Below are 24,355 nucleotides of genomic sequence, written 5' to 3' on the forward strand. Positions count from 1 at the left end.
ATTTTGTCTCTTCCTTATCCTCGGGAGGATAGACTGAACCATGAGTCTGCAGGCCCATCCAAAGTCTTCAAGCAAGAGGACTGGGAAGCGGATTGCCTTTTTCAATGAGGAAGAAGTTCAGCAGCAGCAGCAGCAGCAGCAACAACAACAGCAGCAGCAGCAACAACAACAACAACAACAGCAGCAGCAGCAGCAGCAGCAGCAGCAGCAGCTGCTTAAAGAAGGGCAGTACTTCAACCATGGGGGGAATGTGCCTTCTTCCCAGGGCATGGAGCTTTCCAAGCCAGGTGTATACGGGGGCGTCCATGGCAATGCTGCTTTGCTGAACTCTCTTTATCAGGATAGAGGCGATGCGAGGATGATCCCCCAGCAGCTGGCTGCTGCCAAGTGGCAGAACTCTCTGTTGGGGAACCGGCTACCAGAGCGCAGCGATGCCAGCTGGCAGCCACAACCTGGAGGCTGGAATCACGGGATAGTGTATGGGGGTGCCCAGAAAGGGGGGCACCCCAACGCCAACATCCCAGGTTTCTTCAGCCACCAAGATCCCTTGAAGAGGAACCGGGAGAAAGGTGTGGTGGTGTCGCACCTGGACTTGTATGGAGATGCTGTGCAACAGATGATGTCTCATAAAGCCCAGTTAGAACAGCAAGCCCTGGCCAGGCAGCAAGCCCAGATTAATTCTTTTCAGCAAATGCAGAAGCAGCAACAGCAGCAGCAGCAGCAGCAGCAGCAGAATCAGACCCTCCCATTGCAACCTTTCCAGCTTGCCTTTGGCCACCAGGGCCAGAAGCAGGGTCTCCCCGAACTGTTGCATGTCTTTCAGCAAGCCCCCCCTACTTCCAGCCCAGCCTTTACCACCCAGCAGAAGCAACAAGCTCTTCCACAGTTGCAACTGTTTGAAAACTTTTATCCGCAGCAGCAGCAGCAGCAGCAGCAGCACCATCAGCAGCAGCAGACGGCTGTGCAAGGCTTTGGCATGCAGCAACCTGCATCTGTCACGCAGCCTCATGGGGCAGGGCCACCCCAGCCTCCTCAGCATCATATGGTTTCCCATCAGTTCCACCCGGTTCCCGAGCGGAACCAGGAGCTGCTGAAGGCCCTGACAGAACCAAATCCACAGACTGTCCTTCCCCAGGCCCAGATCCCTCTCCCAAGGAGATCACGGAGGCTTTCCAAGGAAGGTGTCCTGCCAGTGTCTTCTGCAGAGGAAGCGTTGGCATCCAAGCCAGCTGAGGAGTATTCTGGCGGTGTGTTACCACACCACTGGCAACCGCAGCAGCACCCAGAAGTCCAGTTTCGACACCAGCCCGAAGCGTTCAGTCACAACAAGGAGATCTATTTGCAACCTGGCAGAACAGAGCTGGAGCATGGGGAGATGCCAGCTGGCGCCCAGCCCGAAGCGGAGAAAGCGGGTGTGTATGAGAACGCCAGCCAGGCAGAAAAGCCAGTGGGTGCCACGGAGGGCCTCGGCCAGAGAGCTAACGACTTTGGTGGGGTCAGAGGCGGCGTCATCCAGAGCACGCGGAGGAGACGCCGTGTTTCTCAGGAAGCCAATTTGCTAACCCTGGCTCAGAAGGCTGTGGAGTTGGCTTCTCTTCAGAATCTCAAAGTAAGTGGCATTTCCTGACTCGCACCGTGACTATTGCCTCACTTCACGGGATGGAACACCTTAAAAATGTTAGCAGACACCACTATTCCCCTGTTTGTCCACTTAGAAAGCACAATCCCAGCAAGAGCTTGTGAATAAGAATAAGAATAACAGTCAGCAAATAGTCAGCTTCTCCTTCTTTTTGAAGAGCATAGGACTTAGAAGTGTAGTTTCTGGGGAACGGGTGATTCTTACCCTGTCCGTTGCATTTTGCTCTGAATATGTTGGGTGGTACTCAACAATGTTTTACCTGGAGTGAATCCATCGAAATCAATGAACATGACTTAAGTTAGGACAGTTAATTTCAGTACATCTGCTCTGAGTAAAATGTAGCTGAATACTGCCTGCTAACGTCTCTAATGTCCTGGGACCAAGTTTACCAATTGTTAACATCATAGCCAGGTACAAGGCTTTCTACACTTAACTGCACCATTTGGAAAACAAACACAAAGCACCTTCTCTCTCTCTCTCTCTCTCTCTCTCTCTCTCTCTGTGTGTGTGTGTGTGTGTTTGTGTCTCTGCATGTGCTTGTGCTATGCGTTTCGCCTTATTTTTGGTTCCCTCTTCCTCTCTAGCAAACATCTCTGACAACTGAATAAAGAGAGAGCAAATGCTAGCTCCGTCACCCAGTACCCAGGCTAGCTTTGCCACTCCCTTCCGTGGAATGGGATAAGGCTATAAAATGAAGAGAAGGAACTACTGTGTGACAGAACACTTATCTCTCTCTTTCCCCTCCTCCTGCCACAGTACTTAAGGAAGTCTCCAACATAAACCCTTGGGAGTTTTCAGCAAAACTTTTGTAATGTCTGAACTTAAGTTTTTTTTTTAAAGATGGGAATACATAAAGTGTATAGCCTGCTGAAACTGGAAACCTGTGGGGAATTTCAGCTAATAACTTTAGTAACTGGAAGGGTGACGTTTAGCTGTCATATGATATGACAATCAGTTAACTTTGAAGTGTGGATTCAAAGTAGTCTTGCATCCTCCCCCATGCTAATAGTCATTGTGAATTAGTCCCATAGATTAGTAAGGGTTTGGGAGGAAGCAATAGGATGCTTGGCCTGGGTGGTGTAATTACTAGTGTGTTAGATTTGGACATGGGAGTTTGAGACTTGGTAGTACTCAGGAATCTGAAACAGTACGGTAATACAGCCAAGCTTGCCTTCTACCCTCTTGCCACAGAATATTCACTATGCATAGTTATGTAGGTATGTTTGTGTGTGTTTTAAATATCTGGCTAGAGCAAATACAGTCAAGCAGTCATGTCCTCTGATAGGCCCCATTTCAGCAAGAAGATTGTATCAGGAGAGATAATTCCTAGTAAAAGGTCTTGAATCCAAAGAAGTCAACAGAAATCAGATCTGATGGTAATGGGCACAGTATCCAGTGCTGCCCATGCACAAGCAAAACAGACTTCTGCTTATGCAAGAGAACTTCACCTTCTCCCTGCAGGCCCTTGCACACTCTCAAAATCTGCTCTGGAGGGTGGGTGACTTGGGAGCAAATTTTGGCTGCACAGGGAAACACAGGAAGGTGGAATCCCATTGTGTAACCAGAAGTCTGCTCACACAACATTTGGATTATGCTCAGTATCCTTATAAAAACATCTGTTTGAGTATGCAAAACAATCAACCCGAAGTTCTAGGAGGATAAATGCATTGGACTCTTGGATTGTGTGCACAAGAGAGAGACAGCTGACTCCTTTTTCTTCTTCTTCATTGCGTGCTTTGGTGTCCTCGGTAGAAGATACTGCTGTCATTTACTGCTTTCCCTTGCTGTAGTTCCAGACTCATAAACTTGCATGCAGCATCTCTCCCAAATCAAGAAAATTACCATAATTGTCTGTACTGGCAGTACCACTTTTAACCTGGGGGCAGTTGGATGCATGTGTGGCAAATCACATTTGAATTCCAAAGGGTTTAGCAGTGTAGCAAGTTCGTTTTCAAAATTTATCCTCCACCAAAGGAGTTGCTTGAAATGGCTTACATATAAAAAGGCAAAAAAAAAAACCTCACCCCAGCAATAAACCAAATTTTAAAAAATTTGAAGAAGTGTGCATGCACACGAAAGCTCATACCAAGAACAAACTTAGTTGGTCTCTAAGGTGCTACTGGAAAGAATTTTTTATTTTATTTTGTTTAAAAAAATTAGCAATAGAATCAATTTTTTAAAAAAGCAACACTGGCAGAACACAAATAAAAGAGGAAGAGGAGAGGGCTATCCGTGGCTCCTAGCCACAATAGCTATGATCTACCTCCATAGTTGGAGGCAGCAATACTTCTGAATACCAGTTGCTGGAAACCACAGGAGGGGAGAGTGCTGTTGTGCTCATGTTCTGCTCCCTAGTTTCCCACAGGCATCTGGTTGGCCACCGTGAGAACAGGATGCTGAACCAGATAGGCCATTGTCCCGATCCAGCTGGCTCTTCTTATGTAACCTAACCTCTTGGGGCAGGGAGTTCCACATACGGGGCACCACCACAGAGAAATCCATTGACCATAGCTTCTTGTTAGTTTATTCAGATACCTTAATGCTCACGCGATCTTTTTGTTCTAAGGAGCCAGAAACTTCAGAAGAAAGGAACAGGAGTGAGGCGGCAGTCACTGCACCCAGGAGTGTCGTAGAGTTTGCCGGTTCTTCGCCAGCCTCGAAGAGAGCCCGGGAAGACAGCAGCCTTGTGCCTCTCATCATGCCCGTGTCTGTGCCTGTGAGGAGGCTGGACTCTCATGATATCGGTAGTGAGAAGGGAGAGGAAGGGAAGCCACAGCGGTTCGTGGCAAACGACCGAAGCTTCGCTGAAAGCAAGCCTTCCGTAATCGTCACCCGGAGGAGGTCGAATCGCAATTTGAATATGGACGTGCCAACTCAGGTAGGTTTGTGTTTGGGATCCTGGTTGTGGTCATGGGGCAGGGAGGTGGGATGAATCCTCTCTGCTAGTAAAGTGAATCTTACTGGGTCTTTTCTTGTTGGTTCTTTGTGGCACCTTCTCCACAGAACAGGCTGCAGCTTATTGGTTCAGGTCATCCCTGGCCTGGTTCACATTGGGCTGGCCCTAAGACTTTTTGGCACCTGAGGTGAACCACAAAATGGCACCCTCCTCCGTGCCAGGGAAAAGGGGCTATTTTCTCCTTGGAGAAAATAGGTGAAGCAGACTTGTTAAAAAAAGAAGAAGAATAAATCAATTCTGGCTGTATCTGGTATTAAAATGGTGAAACCTCTCTGGCTGCTTTGACCATAGAAAGGAGAAGCAAAGGATATGAAAGCCAAGTCATTTTTGGTAGTAGGAATTTAATAGGTTGAATGACTAGCTTTCATTTGAGTCAGAGTGATTTCAAGGAGGTTTTATCATGTCAACTATGTGGACTATTTTTGAATTGTATAGAAATTAATCTTTTTTGAGAGACTGAAAGCACTTACGTGTTGGCAGAAAGCATAGAAAGCAAATGTAAATAATTGCACATGATGATTTTACATCTTTCCCCCCCCCCTATGTTTCTTCCTACGCAAGTGATTTTCCTAAATGTAAGTCAGGCATGGTGATCTTGCATGAAACTTGCACTTTGCCTATAAACATTGTGTGGTCACTAAGTAGCCACAGCTGGCATTTCCCCAACTTAATTACTTGGGTCTTGATGGGGGAAATTATGGTTTTGTCGGCCTCATAAATGACTGGCAGAATACAATCTTCCACGAAGAAAAGGTTTTCTGAGAGAGGCTTATCTGTGCTCCATTATACTTTATAAGGCCACATTGTGTTGCTCACAACTCCAACAAAATTTATTTATTACATTTATCTCCCCCCTGCCCCGCCGCCAGGAGCTCAAGGTGACATGCATGTTTCCTTCCAGTCTGTTGAGAGGATAAAATAAGAGCAGGGAGGAGCCACTTTGGGCTCTTGTGAGGAAAAGGGGGATATAACTACAATTTACAGTTGTACCTTGGTTATCGAACACCTTGGTACTCTTAAGTTTTGGCTTCTGAACGCTGCAAACCTGGAAGAAAGTGTTCCGGTTTGCAAACATTTTTCGGAAGCCGGATGTCTGATGCGGCTTCCACTTGAGTGCAGGAAGCTCCTGCAGCCAATCGGAAGCCTCACCTTGGTTTTTGAACGGTTTCAGGAGTCGAATGGACTCCCAGAATGGATTAAGTGTGAGAACCAAGGTACCGTCCTCCTTGCGAACGCTTCGGGTTATGAGCTCTGCTAACCCGGAAGCAGATGCTCCTGGTTGTGAACTTCGCCCCGCGATGTGAGCGGAAGTCACACGCCGGCAGCAACGGGAGGCGCCATTAGCAAAAGCGCGCCTCGTGTTACGAGCGGTTTCGGCTTAAGAATGGACCTCCGGAATGAATTAATTTCGTAACCGGAGGTACCACTGTAAAACAAGCACATACCAGTTACTGGAATGAGCTGGTGGAGCAGCCATGTTATTTCCATTTGGTTGATATTGATGTTTGTCGGGGTGCGTGTGTGTGTGTGTGTTAGATTGAAGTACTTTGAACTGTGTGAACCAAAACTTGTTTCCTTTTCATAGCATGAAGGCCCTGCTCCAAAAGAAGAAGTGGAAGGCTTTGCACGGAAACCGAAGCAGCGGCCCAGGCCAGAGCCTCTCTTCATACCACCAAAAGCTGGCACCTTCATTGCTCCGCCTGTCTATTCCAATATCACACCCTACCAGAGCCACTTGCGCTCGCCTGTCCGCTTGGCAGACCACCCTTCTGACAGGAACTTTGAGCTACCTCCTTACACTCCCCCGCCAATACTTAGCCCAGTGCGAGAGGGTTCCGGACTGTATTTCAATGCCTTCCTTTCTGCTAGTGGTAACTCAGTTCCACCTCCTATGACTCCTAAAAGTGCACACAGGACACTACTCAGATCCAGTAAGTTCCCATGTATTGTCTTTTTGAGGGTAGAATGGGAGGAGGATCACGGCTGGAGGAAATAAATTATGACTCGGCAGTTGTAGATAGATGGCCCCTCACAAGTTGGGGTTTTTGTTTGTTTGCGGAAGGTTGGACTGCATGCACCGTGATGATTTCTTAAGTTAGAACATGGTATTGGAATAGTGTATCGTTGCTGCATTTGAAAAACTGCTAGATAACAAAAAGATTGCATGGTAAAGATTAAGACCCACCCTTCTTATAGCCATAGGTAACTTCGCCAGAAGTGGCTTAGTCATGCTGGCCACATGACCTGGAAGCTGTATGCCGGCTCCCTTGGCCAGTAAAGCGAGATGAGCGCTGCAACCCTAGAGTCATCTGCGACTGGACCTAATGGTCAGGGGTCCCTTTACCTTTAACTTCGCCAAACAATTTTTTTTTAGTTGACCTTGTAAATAAGCCCATGAAGTTTACTAGCCTGCTAATAAGCTATTTTTCCATGCTGACTGTAAAGTATGGAGAAGGCCCTTTTTTCTGTTGCCAGCACAGGTTACTTGCCTCCTAGTAGACTACCTTAAAAAGTAAGGGGGGTGTTGCTAAGTGGTCTGATGGGATAGAGCAATCAGTCCTCCATGCCCTTTAGCCTGTTGAGTTTCTGTGCTTTCCTTCCACACAGCAAGTGTGGAAACCCAGGAGACCAGCCAAGGAGAAATGGAGTGACCCATCCCTCCTCTACTAGCTCCCCCACTCACCTGTATGTGGTTCTGAGTTACTGGTGGCTACCTCACGAGTTGTTAAATGCAAGGCTGATATCAAATCATCCTTAAGTAGAAGCAGGGCCATGAATTAATTGTGTCATCTTGACTTGCAGATAGTGCAGAAGTCACCCCTCCTGTCCTTTCAGTAATGGGAGAGTGTACTCCTGTCAGCATTGAACCGTAAGTACTCAGTTGGGGGGGGGGGAGGACAGTGCATCCACTGAGCTCCAGTGCTATTTTTCCAAAAATGAGGTGCCAGAACCCTTCCCTTGTTCTCTTAGAATGGCAATGGCACCCTCCTGAGAGGTGCCAGAACTGAGTTCCAGCGATTTCTGGCTGAAACAGAGCCCTGCCTATAACCAGTCCTGGTCAACAGCTGGTAGCCTTTGATAGCCTCCATGAATTTATCCAGTGTTTTCCCCATTGAAACATAATAAACACTTTCTGTATATTTCCTTTGACATTATTCTAATGACTCCCTTGCTGTTAATCTATAGCATTCTGCAAAAGTGTGCAGTCATATATATTGCATTCATCCTCCAAGCAGCTAGATCCCAAATGCAGTTGCATGCAGCAACACATTTCAAGATGGTAGCTGCTGACACACATTTCCATCCATACTGCAACATGAATTGAAATACTTGGCTTGGAAGGTGCGCAGACTTCAGTCTTGTTCTTACTACAGCCCTGTGGTTCCTCAGTCGTTCAGTTCTCACTCTGCTCTCTCTGGCAGCAGCTACTGGACTCAAGACAATTCAAGCCAAAAAACAACCCCCAAAACCCTGTGTCTTTATAGAAGCAATTTGTTTCCACCATCTGGTCTCAGAAACTTGTAATGATTTGATAATTTTATGTGTGTGTTTTAATGGGAACACGAATATAGGGATTTGCTGTACAGTGGTACCTCAGTTTAAGAACAGTCCTGTTTACGAACTATTCGGTTTACGAACTCTGCAAAACCGGAAGTAGTGTCCTGGTTTGCGAACTTTACTTCAGTCTAAGAACGGAAGCCGAAGGGTGGAAGGGCACCAGCGGCGGGAGGCCTCATAAGGGAAAGCGTGCCTTGGTTTAAGAACAGTTTCAGTTTAAGAACAGACTTCCGGAATGGATTAAGTTCGTAAACCGAGGTACCACTGTATTTGGAGCTTAAGCACTGTCTTTAACCAACCTCTGTGTGCAGAGGTTCTGTAGCTCTGAATAGAAGACGTTGGTACTGATTAATGATGATGTTTGAGAGCTACCAGACAGGATACAAACTCCTGCTACCTGATAATTTTTTTCATAGCGGCAATTAGTTCCTGGAGGTTACAAAGTATTACCTACATGTTATTGCAGCATGATTATGCAGAATTATGTCCCACTGAGTTTAACAGGGGCTTACTACCTAGTACATGTTCTTAGGATTATAGCCTGATTCTGTGCAAATTCACTCAAAAAACAAACAAAACACCCATTCAGTTCCATGGGTTCTACTCTTGTTTCATGCGCAGAGGACTGTTGCCTTAAGTTCTCTTTCCTTTGCCCCCTTGAAGAGCTTGAAGCATAGGAGGAGACTGGCTATAAAAATGCTGTGCTCAAAAGTGCTGCTCCAAGAGATGGTCAGAGCTTAGTGCTGGTGCCCAAGGAACATGCAGGCAGAGAGTGTGGAAACAAGGCTCTCCCTTTCGTTGCACTGACACGATCTCCCTTGGCCTGTAGGATGTGCTGCATTCTAGCCGGTGGTAGTTTCAGTGAGAAGCACAGTTCTTAGATTGGCAGGACATCACATGTGCTAAATAGGCGGAGAGCTGACTGACAGCCCTCAATCCCAGATCATTCCAGGAAAGGAGTTCACACCTCTGTCGCCCAGTGCAGCTGGGATTCCCCCAGAAGTTAAGGGCAAAGCATGCTTATATCACGCAGTGCAGCTGTGGACCTGTAAGCTGCAAGTGCAGCTCCTAAACCTGCAAGGATATCTGTGAATGGAAGTTGCTTCTGCGATCTCTCTTCCACATGCCTGCAGGTGGTAGGTGACTTTTTCAAGATGTGGCACCAAAACTATGGGGAGGTAGCACTGGAATTTGATCCTATGTCTTTGAGTCCAGGTGTCTTCCCTTGGATTATTTCAGGGCCATCCTGTGCTTGATTAGAAGGGGGAAAATAGTTTCGAGGCTTAAATAAGCGACATGCAAGAGAACAATTTGTGTTTAATTCTTCAGCAACAGCAGTTGAAATCTGAACCTTAGCCAGTCTCCAAGCTAACAGATTTATTCGCCCCACTTTCAAATTAAAACAAACTGGCATCTCACAGCATTCCTTATAAAGCATTCTTTCCCAGCATAACATGTGAGTAAATATCGTTCAGCCATACTGGCAGGCTTCAGGTCTGCTGTGTGTGTGTGTGTGTGTGTGTGTGTGTGTGCATACACACACACACACACACACATCAATACCAGAACAATAAAGCCCGTTCCCCCCATTACCATGATATTTCTGTATGCTTAAAAGTTTCTGTCTGTTTATATAATTTGTATCCTGATGCTTGTTCAAGGAGCTTTGCGTGCTGTCTTGTGCTCCCACCAATCTTGTGAAGTAGCTTATATTGACATTAGCTGAAGACTCCAAAGAAAGCTTTGCAGGTTAGCAGGATTTTGAACCTCAAATTCCCACATTCCAGGCTTGGGGATGACTAAACCAGGGGTTGCCTTCAGATGGTGTGGAGTGCAGTTGCTATCATCCTCAAGCCAGCGTAGTCCATAGTCAGGGATGATGAGGGTTGTAGTCCAACATAAAGTTGCCACATTGGCAACTTCTAGTCTGACCAGATCTTGGACAAAAACTCCCACCATCCCTGACTATTGGTCATACTGGCTAGAGGGGAGCTGGAGTTGAACAAACATCTGCATGGCCATCCATTAGCCATCCATGCTGTAGTGATTCTCCCACCCTTGCTATGAAAATTCTGTTCGACTTTAAAAACGTTCAGAAACCAAGGCGCAGCTTCCAATTGGCTGCAAGAAGCTCCTGCAGCCAATTGGAAGCCACACCAGACATTTGGGTTCCAAAGAACGTTTGCAAACTGGAATACTCACTTCTGGGTTTGTGGCATTCAGAAGCCAAAACATTTGGCTCACAAGTTGTTTGTCAACCAAGTTATGACTGTATTTGTAGATTTGAACTGGACCTTTTGAGTCTTCCATGGCTATCATTTAGCAGGATGAATGCATGGAATGTGTGAAGAGTAGGCGAAGAAATTCGCCATATTTGGCTCTCACATGCTGTTGCATGTAAGTAAAGGAACTTACAGTTGTGCTCCTTGTGGGTGGCTTCCGAATCTTGCTTTTCCGTTTTTAGCATCCCTGCTCCTAGATAACCTATTGGGGGGGGGGGCAAAAGACAAAGACAAAAAACTTGTATTTTGAAACTGAAACTTAGTGTTGGTTTAAACTGGAAGAAGCAGCAGCCATGGAATTGCGTACTGCCTATTCCACCAGTTGGAGTTTAGCTTGTTTTGCGGAGGCAAGCTTTTAACGTTAGCAAACTATCATATTAGAACTTGCAGGGGGAGTCGTTTTTAAATGTGCATTTATTTTAATAGACGGATCAATGTGGGCTCCCGGTTTCAAGCAGAAATCCCACCTCTTAGAGATCGATCTCTGGCAGCCTCTGACAAGGCCAAGGCAGAACTGGTGTGGCAGCCATGGGAGGAGCTTGAAACGGATGCGTCTACTCAAGAGAATGGTAAGAAGCTTGGAAACTGAACTACTGTCTGTGATGGTTTACGTCTTTAAAATTGCTGTGTGGTCAACCACTAATTGCTGTTGACCACTGATGCACTCCAAAGGTTGAGGATTGCCAAATACGAAGGGAAATCTAGGTAGGAAATTGGTGTGAAGAGATGTATAAGCTGATCTTTTGTTTTTCTGTCTCCCCTCCATCCCGACCTGCACCTACCGCTTGTCTTGTTTTGTTCTGTGACAGTGGAGAACCTGCTAACTGCTGCTTGCTCAAGTATATTTCCTGGAGGTGGCACCAACCAAGAGCTGGCATTTCACTGCTTACATGAAACGAAAGGAAATGTTCTGGTAAGTCTCCAGTAATCGTCAGTGCATCTAATTGGATTTGGCAGGAAGGCTGTTTGTATTGGTCTCGGCGAGGGAAGTACTAGCCAAGTACTTGCCAAACTTATGCACTTTGCACACTCTCACCTTCTACAAGGAGTGTCTATGTTAGAATCCTACGTTTTGTAGAATGTGCCTTTTGGCAGTCTTCCTTTCTTCACTCATCCCTCCCAGATTCACTGCTAATGGTGCATCTTCCCCTTAGCCAAGTGGTAGCGCATCTGTTTTGCATGCATAAGGGGATGGGATCAACATATGGCATCTCCGGGTCTATCTGAGAAGGCCTCCTACTTGAGACCTTGGGAAACACTGCCAGTCAGAGCAGATGTTTCTGAGCTTGAGAGCAATGGCCTTACTCAGTATATAAAGCATAGCAAGCTTCCTTAAACTGGTTGATTTAGCTCACTTCTGTCTACACCAGGCACCTCCAAATTCGGCCCTCCAGATGTTTTGGGATAACAACTCCCATCATCCCTGACCACTGGTTCTGTTAGCTAGGGATGATGGGAGTTGTAGTCCCAAAACATCTGGAGGGAGGGCCAAGTTTGCCTAGGCCTGGTCTACACTGTCTGGCAGCAGCTCCCTGGGGTTTCAGGCAGGAGCATTTCCCAGACTTACCCAAAGATGCAAAGTATAAGACAGCTTCATGTGAACTGCAAATGTCTGGTTCTGTTGGAAAACCTTTTTTAGCTGTTTGAGAAGAAGGGTCCAAAAATAAAAGTGCAGGTGCACAGCTGGAAGCACCAGATTAGTTCTGCCAGTGGGCCTGCACCACTATGTCCTCACTGCCATCCTCACTCCCATTCCATCCCAGGAAATGTGTTTATGTGTGTTGGAAACTTCACAGAGTGGCCGGGGCAACCCAGCCAGATGGGTAGAAAATAATAATAATAATAATAATAATAATAATAATAATAATAATAATAATAATAATAATAATAATAAATTAATAATAATAATAATTGTTGTTGTTGTTGTTTGTTTATTTTAATATTGTTATTATTAAAGTAAAACTTCACTTTTTCACTTCAGTTGGAAGCTGTATCTAATAAGAAAGTTTCCCCTGTATAGTATTGGATCAGATTCTTATTTATTAATTGGCTCTGTTGAGTGTTACCAGTGGAAAGCTGAATATAAATTCAAGAATTAAATAAGTACTTTAGCATCTCCTGCCACCTTAGGGAAACTTTATTTTAAAATCCACCTATAGCTGTGTAATGAAACTGCTTCAGTAATACCAACCAGCACAAGTGCTTACAGGTTCTTGGGAAGTCTCTTCAGAGTACAGGTGCTACTTTAATAGTATCTCTTCCCTACATTTTGCCTGAGCTCTAGTCATAGCAACTGATTTCTTGGAGGGCTGAGAATGGTTTTGGACTGCAGTTATCCTTGATTTGGAGTATTGTTTACTTGATTAAACATGGGCGTTAATGGGCTCTGAGATGACTCATTCCCTGGGTGGGAATTCCTCTGTAATTGGACATGTGCTGACAGGTACCATTATCAGTTGAGGTAACACTGCTGTGTAGGCGAAGAAATGTAATTAATTATGCCTCAGATACCTTCGTGGGTAGGCATGAAGTGCTAAAACCATGCGGAAGAGGGATCTTTTTAAAATGAGACAAAATGTAATCCTTTGATTGTGATTGGATTATTTGAAATTCTATTTTAGAGAGAGAGAGAGAGGCCAACTATTCTGGCTGTCCTTTTTAGAATACGCTGCTCAAATCAGTCTTCCCCTCCAGGGGTTTGGGACTACAATTCCCATCAGCCTCAACTGGAACAGTCATGCTGACTGGGACTGATGGGAGTTGTAGTCCAAAACATCTAGAGGTCACCAGGCTGAGGAAAACAACTCAATGAAAAAAGGATGTATGTGACAAAACAGGCTTTGGCTCACAAAACATTATGTTACTCTATATTTGTTAGCCGCCTTAAGGTGCCTCAATCCTCATTATTGCTAAAAAGACTTAACAACTTAACATGCCACCTACTTCAAAAGGTTAATTACAAGGATGAATAAGGAGACATGGGTCACGTTGAACCTCAGGTGGTCTCTAAATGCATCACTGCAGTAAACAATAAGGGTTGTGACTTCTTGATGTAAATGCACTTGTTTGCGTTTTACTGTTACTGATAAGGCTTGTTTTTTGTGTGTGCTCCCCCACACCTCAGGCTGCGCTGACCAAATTGCTGCTGAGGAGGTCTTTGTGGCCTGCAAACCACACATTGGCCGACTATCACTACACAGGTATGCTTGGGAGCAAGGCAGTGGGGACAGCTGCTTCTCTACTCTCCATTTTGTTACTCTGATAATTACTGTTAATGCTTGGAGGGCTGGGAATATAATTAAATTAATACTGGGAGAGCCTTAAATATCTATTTGGGAATTAGCAGCATTTGGTGGTGATATTACTGTCCTGCTTTTGCCTCAGTGCATAGTGAGATTGGTACAAAGCTCACCTTCACATGTCCCAAACTGCACATTAAACAAACCCGTATAACTATGGAGGCATGATATTTTAGGATTGTTTATTCAGAGTTGTTGCATGCCATGGGATAACTTAGTTGGGATTATTTAGTTGGGGTAATTTGCAGGAACCACTGAATCCCTATTACAGGTTTGAGGAGAAAATGTTTTCTTTCCTTAACGGTACCAAAATGGCATTTGAGAGTAAAACTGGTTTTGCAGCTGTAATCACCAAATGCGATATTTATGGAAGAGTGAAAATGGAGAGAATAAAATTGTACACAGGCTGCCCAAACCCTGGGCTAACAGCTTACAATTAACTACACAATACTTATCTTTGCTATGGCAGATACACTTATCATTGCTGCGATAGTGGCGCTGAGGATCCAGTGGGCTGCACTGAAATTTCGATATAGCAGGGGAATTAGTAGAATATAAATGACACAAATATGACCCACTCAAGGGCAGAAAAGACAGCAAGAGTTAGGACAGAAATGGAATGAATGAATCACTTATAATTATCTCTTCTAAGTAATTATTACCTGTGTCTGACATCAACCTTTGGAGTGGCAAATGGCTATTGATCAGGTTATCAGTTGGACAGTGCCAGTTGGAAGGAAGGTTTTGTTCTTACCAAGGCTAATCAAGGTCAAACAGAGGCTTATGTGTGCAATGCAATAGATTAAGTGCATGATTTGAAATGTCATAAATACAATGGTATTGTATTACAGTCTCATGAGAACATGTAATTGCCTTTCAGTGAGGGCAGCCAGTCTATATGTTAGGGTGTGTTCCTCTGTACACCGGCAAAGAGTCTGTACTCGTTGCACAGTCATCTGTATTGCAAAGCTAAAGGAAGAAGCAGTTCAAGGACATGTGCAGCGTGCAAGCTGTGTGTGTGTGTGTGTGTGAGAGAGAGAGAGAGAGAGAGAGAGAGAATGCTAAACATTTTGAACACCCACCCTGCTGGATATTTGGACAACAGGGAGACACGGAGCAAAATTGAATTATGTTATTTGTCACGTTATTTTTCTGCATTTCGCTGTGAAGATACAAATGGTGTAGAACATCCACAAGCACCATTCCGGGTCATCAGTTGCTTCTTTGTACTTGTTGTTTTTTCCTGTGGAACCAAAATGCATTCATCTGGATCCTGGAGTATCTATGACAACGCGTGGCTGATTTCAATATGGGCTGCTTTTTAGAAAAGATGCTAAAAATACCCTTTTGTATCTAATGTGGTGCATGTGAACTTGTGAAAATGATGACTAAAGACATGGAATAAAGGAAATGGACAACTAAAATCTTAAGAGTCCTAGGTACAATTTAAATGAATCATTGTATGGGTATTGTCTGCCTCATTAGTGTCAAAGTTATCTATCACTCATAGACAGAAATCAACTCCTACTGCAAGCTTTACTTCTCCTGAATTAGAAAATGGATGTTATTTCTAAGGTCATCATCAATATGTTCATTTCTAAACCTTGGGCGACATCTAACTAAGTCATACTTAGACTAAATCCACTGAAATCAGTAGACTTAAGTTCATTGATTCCAGTGCATTTACTCTGACTAATATTGGATATCTCCCCTTCCATGAAATGAGAAAGTGTTTTGGGGTTCACGTTCACTCTTGCCCTATAACACTGTGGAGGAGAAAGTAACACTAAACACTTCTCTAGTAATCAAAGTGTTTTGGACTATGGCTTTGATCCTAACTTAGGTTATACAGGTAGGAACATCCTGTGAGAATAGTTCCATTCATGGGGATGCTTCTGCCAGTAGAAGGAGAGGGAGGTGATTTTCACCAGTTTCTACTTTCCCCAGTAGTGCCTTTGCTCCTTGAAAATTTATGTCAGACTATTGGGGGAACAACGTGGGAGGCAGTGCAAGAGGCTGCATGGGGAAGATTGGTGCAGAATTTCACCCCAACCCACTGGATCCCATTTCCCTTAGTGAATGGAAGGAGCCCTTCTGTTTGTTTAGGGTTAGATGGCTTTCAAGTCTATGTGTATATGGTTCAGCTTTGTATGTTGCAGGAGTATGCTGTCATTTGAGACACACCTGTAGTGAGACTCACTGAAGTATTTTGGGTATGCAGTGGTATAATTTGTTTAAAGTAATCTAAAAAGTATAAATGCACAATAATTTTATGGGGAGCAGGCTAGTTAATAGAGGTAGACTGTTGTTGTTGTTGTTGTTGTTGTTGTTGTTTAGTCGTGTCCGACTCTTCATGACCCCATGGACCAGAACACGCCAGGCACTCCTGTCTTCCACTGCCTCCCGCAGTTTGGTCAGACTCATGTTGGTAGCTTCGAGAACACTGTCCAACCATCTCGTCCTTAGCTAAAAAGAACACAAGATTAGGATTCCCCCCCCCCCCAATGTATAGCTTCGAATATGCTTGTCATAGCATTTTCCTACAAAAAGTTTTTAGAAAAACAGGTGTTCACATAAGAGCAATAATATCAATACAAACCAGACAGTGTAGCAGAGATATGCAAGAGATACACACCTTAACAATAAAATGTTTAAATGTATGGAAATAATATTGAAAAGGTAATGAAGTTGTGTTCCACTCTTTCTTTTCAGGATCAGATAAGTGGAGCACACTAGAGAAAAAGCTCTTCAATAAGGGGATTGCCATCTACAAGAAAGACTTCTTCCTGGTTCAGAAACTTGTGAGTTGCTTGTTGCTTCTTGAGTGCATTGCAAAATAATTGATCTGCCGTTGCAGGACATATGCAAGTGTCACTGGATCATTGGCCTTGGGGATTGCTTCATCCTCTAGCTGGGAACTTGTGTTCTGTAGTGTTTGTTCAATGGAGTATCTCACTGCCACTTTGGAGGTGAGATTTTTCTGTATACTGTACAGATAATCTCTCCTCAGTAGAAGCCTTTATGCTCTCACATCCATAGCGCAGCGTGACAAGTTTTTATTTTGCTCCAGTCTCTGTAACAACAAAATATAGTCACAACATACTTCAAAACGTAGTTTTCTGGAGATGATACCTGTGGAGGGGAAAAACTACAAATGAAACAGAAGGAGCATCAATTGTGAACCAAAAGAAAAAAAGAAAAAAAGTGTGAGACCTGCAAAGCACATCTTAAAATATTAAGGGGAATTGAAAGAGGAAGGGAGCTGAAGGTGTAGTTTTGTCAGTATCTACATTGCCTGATATCATTCATCTAATTCTCAGGGTGTTTTAGACCATTTTGTGAAAGATGGAAAGGACCAGTGATAGGAAAGTGGTTGTGGGAATTCATGTTGGGGAGACTTGAAAGTCTTGGGTGTTTCTTTCCCCTTACGCATTTTTTCCTTCCAAAATTTTGAAACATTGGAAGAATTGTAGTCATAGAATTACAGAATTGTAGAGTTGGAAGGGACCCCAGGGGTCATCTAGTCCAACCCCCTGCAATGCAGGAATCTCAACTAGATCATACATGGCAGATCTAACCATCCAGCCTCTACTTAAAAACCTCCAAGGAAGGAGAGTCCACCTCCTCCCAAGGGAGTCCATTCCACTGTCAAAAGATCATACTGTCAACAATCCTGATGCTTAGTTGGAATCGCCTTTCTTGTAACTTGAAGCCATTGGTTCGGGCCCTAGCCTCTGGAGCAGAAGAAAACAAGCTTGGTCCGTCTTGCCTGTGGCAGCCCGTTGGATATTTGAAGATGGTTATCGTATTTCCTTTCAGTCTCCTTTTTTCCAAGCTAAACCTACCCAACTCCCTCAACCGTTCCTCATAAGGCTTGATCTCCAGATCATCTTGGTTGCCATCCTCTTCACACGTTCCAACTTTAGATCCCCCCCCCCATTTTGTTAGCTTTCTGAGTCTTTGGAATGGGCCAGAATAAAAGTCTATATCAATAGATACAGGGTGGTAGTCAACTAAGCTGAATACTAACCATATATTTTTTTTCTTTTATACCTACGTCTGAAATCTTCACATCCTCTGGCAGTAAGCCTTGTTTTATTTGGCAGGGCTTTCCTCTCAGTAGACATGGTTAGGATTGCACTGTAAGTCTGTGATTGATGTCGATCAAGCAAAGCACCAGAGAGTTGACTGCAAGCCAGGAAACACTATTACTGTATGTGCCCAGTAGAATTTATGAATCTCTTCCTTCACTTGCAGCAACCTATTCCCCATTCCATCTCCCATGTTGCAAGCAAGCTCTGTAAACCAGGAAACAAAAGGAAAAGGAAAATCATGCCCAGCCTTCAGAAAGGATAGACATGAACAAGCTCTTAGCATTGTGGCCTGTGGCTTTGAAGCACATAGGTGTGGGGGAGTGTGAGTGTGAGTGACAGGTGTGTGTATTGATTTTATTTTTATTTTTGCATTTTCCTCCCATTTACTCCCTTGTCTCTTCCCCTCCTCCTCTTAATAAATTCTACAGATTAAAACAAAGACTGTGGCTCAGTGTGTGGAGTTCTATTATACATACAAAAAGCAAGTAAAAATAGGCCGGAATGGGGCTTTGATCTTTGGGGATGTTGATGGAGCCAGTGAAAAAGCGGTTAAAGATGAAGTGGAAGTAGATATCAAGGTAATGTTCGGAATGCCACAAAATTATGCTGTAACATTTTGTGTAAAATTGCACGAGACGACCATGCAGCCTGAGCACACAAGTAGTCCGTTGGTTGCTTTGGTTCGTAATTTTTATTATTTTCATTAAACTTCGCAAACAACAAATATAACCACAAAAATCATGTCAGTCGCAATCTTCTGCATAGCAAAGCACAGTAGAGAAGCAAGGAAGGTATCTAACAATGTAGTTTATGAGCGCTCCTATCTTGTACATTCATTTTATCACAAGGTTCCTTTGCCTCAGGTATTACCCCACTTTCAAATGATCATTGCACGTAAGAATACAATGTTGTACAAATAAAATATACATCAACAAATTTAATGTACTTTTCTACAAATGAAGTGTAAGGAGGAGCCTTTTCCAGTTTCCCCAACGCATTTATTAAAACTTGAGGAGGTTCTGTTGGAATGGTGCTGGCTGGACTCCATTGGACTTGTTAAGATCCACTTTCCTGGATTCTGCCTTTGCATTGATTTTTCTTTTAAAAAACTGACTTGCTTCCCTTCTCCGCTTTTTTTTTTACTTTTATGAAGAGCTCCCATAGGCTTACGCGAACTCTTCCTCCCAGAACGTATAACGAAGACTATGAAAACACTGACGAAGAGGAAGAGGAAGTGGAGGATCGGTTGGTTATAAAAGAGGAAGAAGTAGACGCATATGAGTTTGACGACAAGAACAGCAACACCGCACTCCCCAAACCCACACAGATGCTACACACTGAGGACCAGGTAAGTGTAGAACGACTTGTGGCATTCAGTTTAGAAGGATTTTGCCAAACCGGGTGTGCATTTAGTTCTTCCTAATGTCATCTTAAGCTTGAAAGTGTTGGCATGGTGGTAGCCTTGTGCAAACAGTATTGAACAGTAACATCGTGAGCACAAATCACAATGAATGCTCAGTAAAAAGGACATCAAGAGGGATCCTGTGTTACAACGTGTTTTCCTGTAGTATTTCAAACTTTCCATTTTGTAATTTGTTTTTTAAAACCCAAAACTGTTAATACATTTAATTTCATTTTATATTTACATATTTAATCCCCTTGCTTTAGTCACTGGATTCATCCCACCCCCATATAGATTTGATTGGTAAAATCCTCATCTCTGGCCATTGTCCAGCATCTACTCCCATAGGATTCCTAGTTGTTCCAGCTTGCAATAATTATTCCTTCCTCTGAAGGTTGGTAGTCTCCTTGTGGAAAAACAGCAGGAACCTGGTCCTCCAAGAGCAGCAGAAGCCAGAGGCAGAACTTCAAGGAGGACAAAGGAGACGCCCATTAAATATCGGAAGACTTCTCCACCTGCCCAAAAGAGAAAAAGAAAACCAAAGCCCAAACAGGACACTGTCAGCAAACCCCAGAACCAAGAGGAGGAGTTTCCATGTAAAAAATGTGGAAGGTAAGAGTGGGAAAACTCAGAAACGAAAACAAGGGTTCCATTGTTTCTTTTGTACAGGAGGAAGTAAAAAATAATAATTTAGAACTAAAGAAGTGGTAGCCTATTTTGCTGGGGTGGAGGCAGTGTTAATCAGTGTTTTAACAGCTCCAATAATTATGTTATTGTAGCTTTTCATTCAGTCTTGTTAACCTTTGAAATAAAATAAATTTTCTTTTAAAAAATGTGCTTCCTGCAGTTGTAGAGATCCCTTAGGGTACATGTGCATCTTGCCAGAAAAATGCCATGGTCCGTTTCAGAAGTTATGTACATTTTGCCAGTATGAATGATAGGATTCCTGCAGAGATGAGATGCTTCAGGGAGTGTTTTAGAGGAGTCTTTCAGTAGACACTGAAGTCGTCATATTTTCCTGTAGCAACAGATAATAGTTCAGGACTCAACATGTAGGCTTCTACTGGAGGTAGACTTAAGAAAGAGAATGTTTGTTGCCTGCAGGGTCCATTGTGCTAGAAAGTGTTGTTCTCTGCCAGGTTTGCATAAACCCAGTGAAGAGTGAGCCTTACCTAGTACTTAAAATGATGAAATTAAGAGAGTGAAATCACTATCCTCCTTTGGCGATCGCTATCCATTGTATTCTCAGTTGTGTTGGCCTGGTAGTCAACACTGTTTTCCAGTCACTTCCCCAGATGCAAAAGAGGTGAAGCCTCACTAGCATTCCAAGTTCTGTCTTCTTGCACTTCTTTCTGAAAGTGCCGTATACATAACATTGAGGGTCAGCTGCGTCTGTTTTAAGGATGATACCCTCCAGATGTTGTTGGTCTGCAATTCCCATCATCCCTGGTCATGGGCCATGCTGCCTGGGACTCTGCAACACCTGGAGGGCCACAGGTTCCCCAACCCTGATGTGGATAGAAGATAGTCATGATACTTGGATTTTCGAAAAGGGTTAGCCAAATCTCTTGTTGAAGCCTGCTAAGAAAATGAGCCATCAAGTAAGTAACTAGAAGATCAGAAATGGAAGGACGTAAACCAACTGTGAAGAGAGAAATCAGTGATTTTAAGATCAGATTACAATTGCTGGAGATAATGGGGAACAAGGTGCAGATGATTTCTACCTACATTGGAGTAATGGTGTTACTTTCACTTTCTTGTTGCTTGTAAACTTCCAGGCACATTTGCATAGGAGTAAAGCATCTAGCTGAAACCTATTTAGTGCGTTAATCTGCTAGCAAGAGATTTTCTTTCTTTTTTTAATAGCTGCTCGTATCAGGTTAAAGACCATTTGGATGCTTCAAAAAACATTTGACCCGTGGGGAAGACCTACACAAAGGCACCTGACCCTTTCTGTGTCCCAGCTAGGTTCCCATTGCTGTTTTCGGCAGGGAACTCATTTCTAGAAAGCAGGCAGCCACACAATCTAGACAATGTTTTGGTGTAAAACCAGTGTGAAAATCAAAACAGAGCTCTTACTAAGTGCCATGCTTTATGAGAGGGAGGTGGCAAGTCTCACCTTGCTTACAAGATTAAATTTTGATTTGTCAGTCAGTCACCTTTATGACTTTCTGTAATGATGTTTCATACTGTACGCCACCTTGCTATTTTATGATATGGTGGCATAGAAAATGCTTTCATAGACAAATAAGATCATAGTCTGTTTTGTGGGTCTGTTAAACCTAGGCCAGTCATGGGTGATGGTGTATACTGGTCCCAGGTGACAGTAGGGTTAGGCCAACTAGACTGTTAAAGAGCTATTATAGGTAGTGTCTTAAACATGCACCGTTGAATTATTCAAGATGCCCGTGCCATTGCATAAATTGCTTTTGAAACTTCATTTGGTGTTAGAACAGGCTTGTCATGCAGTATTGTGGGCAGGAGGAATTTGCTATGCAAAAGATTTTTTTTTTTAATGCAAGTCCAAAGTTTCCTTGGGCATATGGAGCTAATTATGTGGTTGTTTGGATCCAGACCAGAACTCACATGCATATGCACCCCCCCACACACACTTACCTCTTTCCTAGGAGGCCCTGGACAAGAGACAGGCCCTGTTCAGCAGACAGGATTAAACAAGGGGAGTGCAACATATATATATATTTATTTTGCTTGGTCTTGGAATGGCGTTCGGGCTTTGCAGAATGACAGGAGGCATGTCAGTCAAACCAGGATAATCACAGAAGCAACTGGGTGTGCTATTATTGGATATGATATACCTTGAGTGATTTCTCCCCTTATTGTATTTCGGTAACTGTGCATCTTATTCAGGGTTTGTTTTAGGTCTTAGGTTGTGCTTTTTTCTCTTTAAAGACAGCTTACTGTAACTAAGATACATCAATAGTGGCTATTAGCATAAAGCTAAGATTGGAAACAACCATGTTCGTTGATCAGCAGGTGCCAGGGACAAACGGGAAAGCTCTCTCCACCAGGCCCTGTTCTTTGTTATCCTTTTAGGGGCATCTAACCAGCCCCTGCTGGAGACAGAATGCTGGGCTAGACTCACCATTAATCTGATCCAGTGAGGCAGTGGAGCCGTGTCCACAGCTGCCTGTACCTTAGATTAAGTTAGTACGTTGGCTAAGTACAAACACATAGCTAAAAGAAATCACAAGGGTTGAGTCCGCAATCACTTCACAGAATCTGCGCTACAAGCACAATATGGTTTGCTACAGATATTGCAGCACATAATCACGGAAGACTCAAGTGTTTTATCTAGGCCTCCCAGTTCACTTATCCTTCCCAGTGGCCAACACTGAGCATACATTAAGAATAACATGGGAGCAGTTTTGTTTACAGCAGTGCAGTTTTCACTGGTGACCTTGCCTGGGGAAGTTAGCGTCTTTCAGGGAGGATGTTGAATCTCTCCGATTCACAAGAGAAATCAAGGTGAGCTAGAGTAAGTAACGGCGCTATTATGTGTTTTTTCTCCAGAATCTTCTACAAGGTGAAAAGCCGCAGCGCTCACATGAAAAGCCACGCTGAGCAGGAGAAAAAGGCGGCAGCTCAGAAGCAGCGAGAGAAGGAAGAAGCAGAAGCAGCAGCGGCGGCGGCAGAGGCAGTGGCAGCGGCTCGTAGCCGAGCTCAGCAGGAGGAAAGTAGCGACAGCGGCAGCAGCAGTGGCAGCAGCGGCAGTGGCAGCAGCAGCTCAGATGAGGATGGAGAGGTGTAGCAGAGGGTCATGGGAGGAGGCTGCAAGAGCTGGGCTGGCCCTTTGAACCTGGGAAGATCTTTTCCACTTGTTGCACCTGTGTAGCTCCACATCTGAACAGACACCCAGCCCTCTTGCTTCCACTTCCTTCCTCACTAACACAGACTGGTGGATTTTGAAAAGAAAAGACAACCATCACCTTGGAAGTTTCTACTTTTTAAAGAAAACCAAAATTTTATGAATCACTTTATTTATAAATTAACTGTTTCGGTACCTATTTGAACAAATGATCATGACATGGAATTCAGCTTTCCTTCAGTTCAAATTACCCTTCCATGGGATCTCTGGGAGTCATGAGAGCAGTGCCAGGGTGAGGGTGGGGCGTAGGGTGAGAAATCTGCTGGGGTATCAGTTGTTGTTCCCATATTGTTTCGTCCTTTTCCAACCTCCAGGTTTTACCTGCAGTTCCACACTCGTTAACTTTTTCAGTCTACCTGGTTAGGGCTCCAGCCAATACGTGTTTTACCTCCTCCAACCTTTATTACGAGAATTTATTTTCCAGAGGAAAAAGATGTCCAGAAAAATCAGGTAGGGAGCAGCCTCTGGGGGATGACCTTTGAGAGTAAAAGACTTGTCTTTTCAAACAGAGGAAGCCACATATGTTTCTAGCATTAATTCAGCCTCGCCCTTGGCTGTTGAATTTAGAAATGCCACACAGCGTTGACCATATATTTTGCACACACTTCTGGCGGCTGGAGGCAAGGGCTGTTGCTGACACCTAAACTATTGGAATGGTCAATAGCTTTGAGGGCAGAACACAGGCTTTTCTTACAGCATCTGTCCCTGGGATTATGGATAAAAGGAGCTCAGGTTAATAGGATTGGGGATAGAGAATCTTAGAGAACCACTGACAATTTGAATAGATGAGATTGAGTTAGATGAACCAATGGTCTGATTTGGTGTAAGGCAGGTAAATATTCATACATTGCAGCTACTGTGGTATATATGCCTAGAAGTGGCAGAGAGGAAGCCTTTGGATTTCACCCTGAAGCTGCCCAGTTAGATTGGGTATCATGTTGTTTATTTACCTGTTCAGTCCTTTTTCAATACCTCCACAAAAGAAAAGCTACTAAAAGAAAAAGATTAAGCATTGTATGTTTTCCTTCCTTCCTTCCTTCCTTCCTTCCTTCCTTCCTTTTAAAAAAGGCTTTGAAAAACCCTTATGAGAACACTTGACTGATTTATGAATATTCATATTTTTCCATTCCTAAGCATTTTGCAACCCACACTGCTGGGCTTATCATTTCCCAACCAAAGAAGAGCCTTCATTCAGAACTTGCACAACTAGCACTCGATGGACCCAAGACCCCCCTTTTT

The 24,355-nt window shown here is 43.9% G+C and overlaps 1 protein-coding gene across 1 annotated transcript in view; it reads left to right on the forward strand.

The window, feature by feature from the left end:
* MIDEAS (mitotic deacetylase associated SANT domain protein) overlaps positions 1–24,121 on the forward strand; it is a 46,031-nt gene extending 21,910 nt beyond the window's left edge. The window contains exons 3-14 of the mRNA XM_033146215.1: positions 33–1,609; positions 4,206–4,517; positions 6,181–6,526; positions 7,398–7,464; positions 10,862–11,004; positions 11,245–11,348; positions 13,560–13,635; positions 16,447–16,535; positions 18,257–18,406; positions 18,982–19,176; positions 19,625–19,842; positions 22,762–24,121. Coding sequence (XP_033002106.1) covers positions 41–1,609; positions 4,206–4,517; positions 6,181–6,526; positions 7,398–7,464; positions 10,862–11,004; positions 11,245–11,348; positions 13,560–13,635; positions 16,447–16,535; positions 18,257–18,406; positions 18,982–19,176; positions 19,625–19,842; positions 22,762–22,999 — 3,507 coding nt within the window. The 5' untranslated portion in view covers positions 33–40 and the 3' untranslated portion in view covers positions 23,000–24,121. The remainder of the gene's footprint in view (positions 1–32; positions 1,610–4,205; positions 4,518–6,180; positions 6,527–7,397; positions 7,465–10,861; positions 11,005–11,244; positions 11,349–13,559; positions 13,636–16,446; positions 16,536–18,256; positions 18,407–18,981; positions 19,177–19,624; positions 19,843–22,761) is intronic.
* Positions 24,122–24,355: the final 234 nt, after the last annotated feature.

This window comes from Lacerta agilis, chromosome 1, assembly GCF_009819535.1.
Source record: "Lacerta agilis isolate rLacAgi1 chromosome 1, rLacAgi1.pri, whole genome shotgun sequence".
Taxonomy (NCBI): Eukaryota; Metazoa; Chordata; class Lepidosauria; order Squamata; family Lacertidae; genus Lacerta; species Lacerta agilis.